General features: G+C 35.7%; 1 protein-coding gene across 1 annotated transcript in view; it reads left to right on the forward strand.

Annotated features, from left to right (window-relative positions):
* Window positions 1-13,086, forward strand: part of LOC150090924 (uncharacterized) — a 186,191-nt gene that overhangs the window by 146,480 nt on the left and 26,625 nt on the right. Inside the window, exon 12 of the mRNA XM_090377745.1 lies at window positions 626-1,002. Within this exon, the coding sequence (XP_090233871.1) occupies window positions 626-1,002 (377 nt within the window). The remainder of the gene's footprint in view (window positions 1-625; window positions 1,003-13,086) is intronic.

Here is a 13,086-nt window from a genome sequence, read left to right on the forward strand (position 1 = left end):
CCAACAATAAACTTTACCATATAAAGCAAGAACCAAAGCTGTGGCTCTCAAGCTTTCGACAGAACAGACGAGAAGAAGTGGTACTGGCAAGACTGAGAATTGGACACACTCATCATACCCATCTGTTCCTGCTGCTGGGAGAAGATCCACCCCAGTGTTCATCCTGTGATAGTCAACTTACTGTTAGGCATTTCCTCTTTGATTGTCCCTTACATTCAACCATACGGTCAAACACTTTTCAGTCGGTCTCTAGGTTGTACCTCTCACATGATTTAACTCATATCCTGGGAAATGAAGCAAACATAAAAGAACTTGTAATTTATTTAAAATGTATTGGCCTATATAGTATTTAATTTAACATCTACAGTGGTATATTTCGACTAAATAAACTATGAGCAGACACAATTTGGCCTCAGTAGCCCTTGTGTCGTTAAGCTAAATAACAACAACAACAACTCCTTCTCTTCTATTAGTCCATTAAATCGAGGGTTTACTGTACTAAATTATGTAATTATACTTTGAAAATGTCAATGGAATTAACTTATTTGTTAATTTATTACTAAGCTGGTATGTTCTAACTTATATTTGAAAGTCATAATAGTGTATTAAATAATTCACTTTGCAGCTGGAACTGGAAGTTATTTCACATGTGAAGATGAAGAGGAAGACTTCATGAATTTGAGTGAATTATCAGATCTGAAAATTGGACTCGGTAATGAAGTTGACAGCCGTATCAATGAATTACAACGCCGTAATACCTTATGCCCTCCTCATCTACGTTCTTGTTATCCAGTAGAAACCATGACACAAGATATATGTGAATTTTCAACAAATGCACTTAAAAATGGAAATGCAGCAAGTGACAGTGCTGTACTTCAAGAGATCAGTATTAATGTTGCAGACACATCTACTTTCAGTACAACTGGAAAGAGTCGTAGCTTACCTGAGAAACAAAAGAAAAGGAGGAGTGCTTCTTTTGACTCCAGTATACCTATCCAAAAAGTGAGTGACCATGTATGCATGTTAGAAATATTTTATTTTTGTGAAAGGGATTTCAAAAATTGTCTTAAATTGCTACTGTTAGTGTACCTGATAGTTTTGAAAAGCTTTAAATTTAAGTACCAAGCATCTATACAGTGTTCAGTATTTATATATGTGCTGCAAGTCGGTGTCACATTAATTTAAACTTAGTACCAAAGAATTCGTAGATAATGAAAGCAAAATATTTGTGAGCATTATCATCATCTGTTATACTGTAACAGTATATACAGAATGATTTCATACCAAATTTTATATCCAGAACCAAATAATGAAAAATAAGCTGATAAATCATGGCATTTGATGCTTGCTTGATTTCAAATGTCTCCCTGACTAAAATATTTCTGAAATTTACTTGTTATTCCAGGATGGTTAGATTGTTGAAAATATTTCCCTTGGATCTTTAACACATGTTATATGAGAAGTATCTAAAGCCTGAAAGTAGGCCTGGAATGGATAAAATATTCAGACCTAAATAAAACAACCTCTAAATTGCAATGCACCTTTGTTTATTATAGTCTGTGGGAAAGCATCCTTTCCCCTTTTTGATTAGCTGGTTCTGAAAATGTTTGAAAAACCAGTGTCGTTTTTACCAACAGTTGTTTATTTTTCTCCTTTAATATCTTTAGACATCCACATTATTTTATTAGTGTTTTTATTTTTCAAAAGCGTTCTTTTATAATAATAAATACTTTTGAAACATATTTTTTTGGAAATTAAATTTCTTACAGAAAAAAGCAGTAGAAGTAGTGTGTTATGTAGAATTCACAAATTCTTTCATACAGTGTTATGATAATATATTGTTTTTACAGCTTTATGGTAATCTCTCACACCTTGGATGGTAATTATGGTTGGGGAGGAAATTTACAAAAGGTGTCTGGTCAACCTTTTTGGTTGGCCAGGCACCTTTTGAATATTTTTAAAAAGTTGCAGGGTGAGACCAAAAAGGGAGAAAACTTAAATTAAGTGCACGCACGCACACACACACATATTTACTGATAATAAGAGGTTGTAGCAAAAGTTGACCAAATAATAAAGAATGATATATAGAAATATATTAGGATCGTTTATGGACTAGGGGCACTACTAGAAATAGCAGAAATACCCAATGACCAACACATGGAATGTGGATAAGTTGATTGGGGAAAATGTGGAAGAAGGCTGACAAAAACCGGAAGTATGTCCTCCAGAGTTTCACACAATAATCATCATTATTGTTGGGAGTCCTTTCACTTAATACTCTTACTTCAAAATCTGGGATTATCTCTGTGTTTAAGTCATAATTTCTGTATTTTTTCTTTTTATTGTTCAGATTTTGTTCTTTTTCAGTCATCAATTTTGTAATGCCCCTTACATTGAGGGGAGTAATTTAATGTGCTTATTTTCAGGCTATACCTATTATAACTCAAGATTCGCCTTTTTTTTCTGGTTTTGGCGGGAAAACCACCAAGAACAAAGAAAACTATCTCAAATTCTAAGCATGTGATTAAGATAATGAAACCAAGTTGAGAAAGGGCACACAGAAGCCAAAAGTGGCAGCAAATCTAGTGAGAAGTTTCATAGCCGACTGAAAAACGAAAATAAAATAAAAAATATTATAAACTAAACCAAAGAAAATTTAGAGTGACCAAGACAAAGAAAGACAACTTACTGTGGTGTCAAGCGAGTGTCTGGGAGAAGGAGTGTAACTGTCTAAGCTGCATCGGTGTACAAAAGTAAATTAGTTCCCAGAGTATTTATAACATGTTATAGCAATCGTGTGGGAGGGAAGAGGCTGTAAGTAGGTCAAAGCTAATGTTACAGTGTGATGGGAAGATCGGAAATTAGCATTAGCATTAGTAGAGGCATTTGATGCAAGAAAGCAAGCTTATGCAGCATCAGCCAAAAAAAAAAAAAAAAAAAAAACCACTTCCACTTCACCCCTCTGTTCGTTCAAAATACCTGTCCAGCTGAGCCTTAAACTTATTTAGGCTATCAACCAAATTAAACCAATGAAGCATAACAACCCAGGATAGAGGAGAAATACAAAACTGACAAAGTGGCATAGAAAGATGGTAAACTTTGTTAAAGATGAAAAAAGTGAGTGATAGCAGAAAAAGTAGCATTTCGATATTGCTTTCGGTCAACCTAATTGCTCAAGAAAATAAAAACTGAAGGGGTTCAGGACAGTAAAAAAGTAAATGGAAGAAGGGGAATAAAGGCGAACTTGGGTAGTGAAACCCTTTCTACATAACAGGACCCTGGACATAGCTCTGGGTGAATGCTGCATATGTTTAAGTCAGTAATGTTATAATATGTACTACAAAACATAATACCAGCTTGGGTATCCAATCGAAGGGCACAAGTTTTCTAGACCGTGAGACACCAAAGAGGCTGGAGGGTATTGTCTGTACAGTATGCTCCTTTTCAACTTGGTTTCATTGTCTTAACCATGCACTTTGTATATAGACTAAACTCAATTAATGCGATTAATTCGTCCCGCAAGCACATCACACAAAACGGAAATGCATTAATCGAATATAATAATCAATAGGAAACATTAATTGGTCCTTGACCTTCAGGAATGTCCATAAAGAATTTTAAAAATACTTTTTAAATAACTTTTTAACTGTATACCATGTAAAAGATAACGAAAATAATTATGGAATTAAATGTTTATTGCATAAAACAGCGGTTCCCAAATTGTGCGCCGCAGAATATTTAAAATTTTTGAGGGAAACACTGTGATACTCGACATCTGTCAGTCACCGTGCGAACTACTAGCTCGAGGTAGTTCACAGATTCAGCATTTCTTATTAAGTTGTTTGGACCTAACTACTTAATAAATGGAACTGTTTGGTATTTCTTTTGGTCTAGATGCGTTGTGAAAAAATTACTGAGACGCTAAGGGCGCCGTGAACGGAGAAAGTTTGAGAACCTCTGACATAAAATACACAATGAAGAAACAATTTGTTATGGAAATATTTGAACAGAGTTGTTTGAACATTGTTGACTTTCTCTTTTCATCAATCAATTTCTGATAGCCGACAACAATCTTCTCTGGACCCTGGCGAAATAAATATCGCAAAGAAACCACAAACCTTTTGTTTGAGGTTCTCTACGTTATGAAAGATTTCGTCTAGTTCTTTTACCGTTATTTCCTTCGCGGTAACATTTTTATCTGACTCATTTAAAAATTAGAATTTTTAAATGAGCCAGATGAAAATTAGAATTTTTAAATGCAAGTCTGCATTGACTTTATTAGCAGGAGACAAACAAGTAACACGTCTTCTTCCGATGAGTGATGGAACACACTGAGGCAGGCAAACGTTTGTTTATTGCCAGTCCGACGCACAATTCAAATCTTTTTCAACAATCACATAAAAAAAAAAAAAATCATGGTAACTGAAAATTTGCATCATGTAAAGTGAAAAGTGGTATAATTTTTTTAAATAGTGGTAACTGAAAAACGCGTTAATCGAACTCGTTTCTGGCTGCTGACCCTTGATGAAGAAGTAAAATCATGAGATCTATAGCATCAAACACTACTAATAATATATTATTTTTATTTTATTTTTCAGGTACCCAATGATTTTTCCCATTATTACTACTTCCAGTTTTTGTCAGTCTTCTTCCACATTTTCCCCAATCAACTTATCTATCTATCTATATATACACACACAGTTGGATCTCTTTAATGAACATATAGCAAAATTTTCTATGTAGCAAACTTTTTTGATTTCCCATTGGCCATTACATTGAAAATGGTTTCCGTATAACAAATAAAATTTCCATATAAAGAACTGATTTCGAGAGACCTGGGTACACACTGTTTGCACCTCTGGCCTTCAGGCAATAAAACTGATGCTGTAGAAAGCACGAATTAAGAGCTAAAACATTCTACAATTTAGTGGTGCCCCTAAAACCTTGCAGGAGGAAACTAGCCAAGCCAACCATGGCCCCGGGATAGAAAAGGATGGAAGGTTTTGGGAGGGGCCTTTGCACAGCAAGGGGTCAGCAATGGCTAAAAAAGAAGTAAAACCTATACATTACTGTACCGAGAAGTCGCACTGGCCAACTGCTATCTATGTTGACCACAGCCATTGGCGAAGATTAAACATATTCACGATGCAGACATTGGCTCTAGTCAACCTGTTTTCCACTGTAAGCATCCTATTAGAGAATTAAGAGAGAGAGTGATTTTCTTTTATCCTGGAAATTCATCTGTTGTTTAAAACAAATGAGTCATCCACACTTGCACTAAATTTCACCTGTATCTGCTTACATGGTAGGTACAAGTGGTCCCTAAATCAGTTTTGTTTTGGCTGCTGTGCAAGTAACCTTACAGTGTCTAAAGAAATCCTTGAGTGTAGTTTGAAAAAGTGGAAGTACTTAATAGTGTAGATCGGGGCGTTAAAAAAAAGAGAAATTTCTTTAAAATTTGTTATTCCTGCCAGCAGTGTGTTAACCATTCTTAAAAACTGTGTTTTGATTTTCAAACTGTTTGAGAAAACTGAACCTAGTCGGAAGCACACAAAATTATGCCTTTGTTGATGAAGCAGTTTTTAAATGGATAGAGTTGATTCGAGACCAAAACATGTCGATATCAGGGCCATTAATAAAAGAAAAGGCTATGGAGTATGCATCTTTTCCGGGGCATAAAACAATCGAAGCCAGTTCTGGTTGGCTGAACAAATTTAAAGAGTGCAGTGGCTTACTAGAAAAAGTTATTTCTGATGCAAGTGGAGTTGCAACCAAAGAAGACTATACTCATTGGAAAGAAACAGTTTTGAAAAAAATTGTGGACTACGAGCCCAAAAACATATTCAATATTGGTGAAACATCTCTATTTTTTAAATGTTTGCTGAAAAAAGACACTGACTTCTAAACGTGATAAATATTTAGGTGGTAAGGAGAGAATTGCAGTCTTGGTTAGTGCAAATATAGCTGGTAATGAAAAAGTGAAGCTTTTGGTAATAGGCAAACGTAAACAACCTCGATGTTTCAAAGGAGTAAAGTTGTTAGAGTTGGACTACAACAAAAAAATCTTGGATGACAAGTGAAATTTCTGAGCAGTGGATTTTAAATTTTGATAGAAAGATGATGAAAGAAAACACAAAAATCGCATTGATTGTCGACAACTGCCCTGCCCACCTTCACTCGGTAATTTCAAAACCTACAAGTGTGAAGCTTGTTTTCTTCCCTCCGAATACCTCGTCTAAACTGCAGCCAATGGACCAAGGATTTGAGAATGCACTACCAAAGGCGCATACTGAAAAAAATTATATTGAAAATAGAAACCAACCAACCTATAAGTTCTGTTATAGATTTGTGGATATGCATATCTGAGTTGGCAAATGTGTGGAGTAAAGATGTGAAGGAAATAAAGATATTAAGAATTGTTTCACAAAAGCAGATTATACTAAAATGCCAATTAACTGCAATGAGAAGGATGAGCTACTACAAGATATTGAGCAATCTTGGGAAGAGTTTCCAGCAAGGTTTGATCAGTGGAGAAATTGTGTTTGACGAATTTTTAGGAGTTGATAATGATGTCATAGTAGCTGAATATCTGAGTGACTCCAACATTTTGGAGCATATTTAAAGAACTAGTGACAATATCGACGATGAGTTGGATGAAAATGAGGGAAATATTAAACCTTCCAAACAAGAAATGTTGGCTGCATTTGAAACTTTTCATCGAGGTTTTCAGTGGAAATAAAATGTAATAGAAAATATATTTGAGTGTTTTTAAACAAATGCAAACATTTTTATGGACGGTGTACAGTAGAATCCAGTGTACAACAAAAAATAACCAAATATTTTACGAAATAATTCTTAAAAGTGTACTAATATATTGTGCGCATCATGTGAGTAGTCATTTATTAATATGTATATATTCATTCCCACTTATTTCTGATTTATTTCCCATCTTTTACTATATTTCTGAATTTATGGTATTTTCATTGTTGAAAATGCCGACCGGGCTAGCCGGGTAGGTAAAGTGCCTGCCTGGCAACCCAAAGGTCGCAGGTTCGATTCCCGCCTCGGGCTGGATATCACGATGGTGCCGAACCAACCGGTTGGTTGGATATCCCGGCCACGATACACGAAGGAAGCAAGAAAAAACTGGTTCCTTCGTGTATTGATCACATCATACGAAATAAATAAATAAATAAATTGTTGAAAATGTCATTATTCTTTATAAAGAAATTTTCTGTTTAACAAATTTTTTCAAGCAAACAATCAATTTCGTTATATAGAGGTCCAACTGTATATATAATTACAATAGTTTGTAAGATAAGGATTTGAACAGTGTTTAAAGTACAATATTGTACAATAAAAGCTATACCAAATTAACAGAATAAGCATGTATTATGCAACCCTTAAGTAAGTCGGGGAGTTCCTGTACTTCAGTACAGTAAACTTTAAATAGGCTCGTGCAAAAGCGTAATGTATAAGGCATCAAAACAAAAGGCAGCTTTGGATGCATTTTGCTTCCTCAATAACCCAGCCAACCGGGTTCCGGTGTGGTTTGGAACAAAATATAAAAGATGCATGGAAAATACACAAACCACCCTCACTAATCTTACAGCATAAAGATGAAGCCATCACTGAACCTACAGAGCAGTAGCTAATACACTGGACAAAGCATCTGCCGAAGTTTCAGCTCAAACTTCTTATCCTCTTGAATTCCTACCAATTAAAGAACAAATTGAAAAACACTAGCTAAACTTTACTTTTAAAAGATTTGAGCCATACAATACATCCTTTGTGAAAAAGGAACTATTCAGATCATTATCCCTTTCAAAAATGAGTGCACCTTGAAGTCATCAGTAGATAATTTGCTGCTTTTCTATAATCAGATGTTCAGTGAAAAAACTTTTCTGGACTGTTGGCTTCAAGCAGTAGTTCTAACCTTTCTAAAACCAGTCTAAGATTCAAAAGTGCCTCTAATGTATTTCAAAATATTTTGAAAATCAGTAGTAGTAGTAGTAGTAGCAGTAGTGGCATGTGATGAAAGAAAGCAAGTGTATGAGCTAATGCAGCATCAGCCAAAAAAAAAAACAGAAATCACACCATTCCCTCCAAATGCCTGTTCAGTTCCTCTTTAAATTTATTTAACCTATCAACTTCCACGATGACAAATGGAAGTTTGTTCCTGCAATTAACCACCTGCTGGCTAAAGGCAAATTTCCGCACATCTATTCTACATCTGTCTTTTCTTAATTTGAATTTATGCCCCCTTAGATTCGTAATCTGAAAAAGTGGAAGGATCCCATAAGAATTCAGCGTGCTCAACGCATTCAAGGCCTTATACACCTCAATCAGATCACTGCGCAGGTGCCTAATCTCCAGCCAATGCAATTTGCAGAACTTAAGCCTCTCTTGGTAAGAGGATCCCTTCATTTGCCTCGCCAATCTTGTTGCCCTTCTCTGTACACGCTCAAGCAAATCTACATCCTTCCTAAAATGAGGCCTCCAGACCTGTATGCAGTACTCAAGGCATGGCCTGACAAAATTCCTATATATCATTGACAAAACCCCCATGACCTGCCCTGGCAGCCTGTCTGCATTGCTCAGAAAACTTCATATCTGACTGCACAATTACTTGCAGGTCTTTTTCATTTTCTACCACCTTAAGTGTAGTACCACACAGTTGGTATGTTTCTCTGCGATTACGTCTACCCATATGCAGTGCTTTGCATTTGTCAAGGTTAAACTTCAGTTGCCACTTCTTAGCTCATCTGCCTAAATTTTCTAGATCCTGTTGCAGTAGCGCACTGCCATTACTGTCATTAACAACCCTGCCAACCTTTGTATCATCTGCAAACTTAGACACTAAGCCTGATATACCTTCATCAATGTCATTGATAAATATACAAAACAACAGTGGACCCAACACTGAACCCTGTGGGACTCCACTAATAACATTAGTCCACAAAGAGCAGCACCCGTTGATTACCACGCTCTGTCTTCTCCCACTCAACCATCCTTTTATCCATTGTAGTAACTTACCCTTAATACCATTCTGCTCCAATTTGTACAATAGTCTTCCATGCGCAACAGTGTCAAAAGCTTTCCTGAAATCCAAATATATGATATCAAAATTATTTTTTGCATCCAGTTCCTTTGTAACCACATCATAATATCCAATCAAATTTGTCAGACAAGACTTTCCCTTAACAAACCCATGCTGTGTCTGAATTATTGCTGCAGTCTTGTCTAGATCCTGTAATGCTTCTCTTTAACCAGGACTTCATTATTTTCCCCCGGAACAGAAATTAAACTAACTGGTCTGTAATTACTCGTGTCACCCTTCGATCACCCTTGGTTTATTTTGGATAGATTTGCACATCTCCAGTCCGTGGGGACCTCCCCTGAGTCCAAGGATACTCTCATAATTATGGCTAAGGGTTTGCTTAGTTGCTTTGCCGCCTCTTTTAATGTAACTGGATAGATCCCATCCACCCCAGGTGCCTTCCTTATGTTTAACTTTAACAATTTCTCCTCCACTTTGCTCTCAGTTATTACAAAATCATTAAGCACCCTGCTACAATTTGATAACCTTCTGCCATTTTCAAGCCTTAATAACTCCTCATATGTGAATGTAGATGCAAAATACTCATTCAGTTTGTTTGCTATCTGAGCAGGATCATCAACAGTCGAACCGTCGATATCATGTGGACCAATCAGATTCCTCCCCTTCCTTTTAGAGTTTATATAAGTAAAGAAATCCTTGCTGTTTTTCTTAGCATCCTTTGCCAAAGATTTCTCGTAATCTGCCTTCGCCTGCCTAACCTCCTTTGTGACCTGATTACAGACTAGCTTATATCTGCCATAGGCTTCAGAGTCACTTGATAATTTATATGCATCCCTTCCTTTTTTCTTCTCTGTCACGAGTCTCATTAATTCATTTATGCCTAAACCTTGAACAATATTTCTTAATAGGTATGAAACTTTTAGTAGTTCCACGATTAATTCCTTGAATGCTTCCCACTTAGAATTTACTGTTTGTAACGTCGTCAGTTGATCCCGCTGTACAGAATTTAAAAACTGTCTGAGACCACTGTACTCACCTTTACGGAAGTAAAAACCCTTTCCTTTACTCCTGATGGTAATTAAATCTTTAAGTAAATCCCACGTCAGTACACTGTGATCACTGCCAGCTAGTGGTTCCTTTATCTGCAAATTCTTAATACACGAATGATCACTGCTGATAACCAGATCAATAATATTACCCTCTCTGGTTGCCTCTCAAACATGCTGCTGCAGAAAACAGTCATCCAATAAATCCCCAAAAGTGTTACTAGTGTGTGAGTGACCAACCCACAAGTTCCAGTCAATATCTGGGAAGTTAAAATCCCCCATTATAAGTCATTCTGATTTACTAGCCCACTCTATTTCTCTGTACAATTGTTCATTTTACTCATTCTAGTCATTAGGCCTATAACACACTCCTACTCTTATTTTTGCTTTCGCAGTGCTTATGTCACACCAAACTGACTCAACAGTGCACTGTTCATCTATATCAACTGGATGCACTTCTTTTGATTTTATGTTTTTCTTAATTAACAGCATGACACCTCTTCCCTTCCTATCCTGTCTATCCTTTCTGTACACATTGTACTCAGTGGTCACTCTTAATTTCTTGGAGAAAAAATCAACTAATGCAGTCTTCAGTAAAGAGTAAGAGTTATTATCTTCTTCAACACTGGAGAAGTTTTCACGGACTTCCACGCTTTCCCTTGGAGATGTACTTCAAATGCAGCCATCAGTCATTTTCAGATCAATTTGCATGCCTCTGCATCTTTAATAAAAGCTATTATAGAATACTTATTTTCTCCCAAAAAAGGCATCAAGTAGGGAGCGAATTAAACAAATGAGAATGCTCCACTGGAGGCTAATTCAGAATCTAGATATATCCTTTAAGTGTGTTGGAAAATGTTGCCGTAATAAAAAATCTCTCTATAATGTCAAATAATCACTTCAGGTAAACAGCAAATAGCTTTAAAATCATTTTCTTCAGAAAGAATCTTATGTAGTAAGTGAAGTATTATTGGGGAAAGGACTGGATTTCTCTTCACTTGCCTTGTGTGGGTTTTTAACTGTCTCCAAAAAAATGAAGCCATGTACTAAGTTTACTTGCCCACAATATTTCTGCAATCAAATGATCATCCTTCCTGCAAGAAAGTTTTAAACATAATGGACTACAGTTAGATCACATTTGATACTTTTTCATGAAAATTCATAACAAACTCCAAGTTCATTTTGACCATGAAATTAATATGTAAATTTAAATAGCAGTCAAACTTATCTTTTTGTTGGTTGTGGGTTCCTTTGTATTGACAGACACAGGTTGCTAAATACTATACTAAATAAATAGAATTTCTCTGCTTGATTTTCCTGAAGTCCAAAAAAGCAAGCAATGAAATTATTTTCATTCAGTTCAGACTGCATTTTCATTTAATCATTTCACAAACTGTTCTTAGTTAGTGATGATTCATGTTCAAATAGGAAAACAAATCTTTTCAAAAACAAAATACTGCACATATCTATTTTTACAAACATTAGCATACTTGCCAACTTTTGACTTTCAAAAAGCTGAATATTGGGTAATTGAAAGCAGGAGATTTTTGAGTCAAGATAGACAAAAAATCAGATTTTTCAGAAAACAAGATTTTTTAAAATCCACATTTCAGTATAAATTAAATTTCACTGATAACATACACATTTTATATTAAAATACAGACATAGGATTTCTTACCAGTAGAGTATGGTTTCAAACATTAGTTACCTAGGATTTTTTCTGTCTGGATTTCTATTTTGATATTCTGTTAGACATAAACTGATTTTGATTGATTTATGAAAGATACTCTAGCAGAATTTGTCCTCTTCAGAAATGTGGAATTAAAGTTTCATTCATAATGATGGCCCTGCTGGTCTGGACTTGGTGCCCACAGAATTTCCTAATCTTCACCGGAAAGAGAAGATCTCAACTCGGTTTTTATTTTTCTCACTTGGCTGAATATTCCCTCACACTCATTATTACTTGAGGAATTGTATTATAACAATTCCTCATAACAATCTGAAATATAACAAATTGTCCAAGTTGGATACTTTGTATTTCAGACTTCCTTTGGCACTTAACATTTCCTCAACCAAGGAACACTGCATATTAATTCTTTCTTCTTTCATAATAGCATCTGCTAGGCTCCCACACTGAAACTGATCCTACAAAATATCTATTGCTTCATCTGTTTCTTTACCTTTAAAGACACCAAGAAGTGAATACACCAAACAACCATTCAGAGAAATAGAGTGGACCAGTAAATCAAAGTTTTTTTTGTAACGGGGGATTTTAACTTTGTGGAATTTGTGGGTTGGTCACTCACACACTAGCAAGAATTTTTTATTGGATGACTGTTTTGTACATCAACATGTTAGACTGGCAACAAGAGGAATCAGTCTTTTGATCTGGTTATCAGCAACAATTTTCTATGCATTAAGAACCTGCAGGTAAAGACCACTGGGTGGCAGTGTCCACAGTATACTGATGTGGAATTTACTTAACAACATAACCACTGTTACTGGTAAAGGGAAAGTCTTTTGCTTTAGTAAGGGTGACTACAGTGGTCTCAAACAGTTTTAAATTCTATGCTGTGAAACCCACTGATATTACCAACAGTAATTTCTAAATGGGAAGCATTTGGGGAAATAATTATAGAAGCTACTAGGCTTTTCATTCCAATGTAAAGCCTAGATAAAAACTAGCCTGTAACCAAATCACAAAGGAGGTTAGGCAAGCTAAGGCAGATTACAAGAAGTCTGGCAAAGAATGCAGAGAACAGCAGCAAATACTTCTATGCTTATATTAACAGTAGAAGGAAGGGGTTGAATCACATTGGGCCACTTCATGTCAATTGTCTAACTGTAGATGACTCTGCTCAGGTTGCTGACAAACTGAATAGGTATTTTTGCATCTACATTCAGGCATGAGAAATTTTTAAGGAAGGAGATGCCAGAAGTTTATCAAACTGTGGAGCTAAATGATTTTGTGATAACTGA

This window comes from Mastigoproctus giganteus, chromosome 1 (genome assembly GCF_048544385.1).
Source record: "Mastigoproctus giganteus isolate SK-2022 chromosome 1, ASM4854438v1, whole genome shotgun sequence".
Lineage (NCBI taxonomy): Eukaryota > Metazoa > Arthropoda > Arachnida > Uropygi > Thelyphonidae > Mastigoproctus > Mastigoproctus giganteus.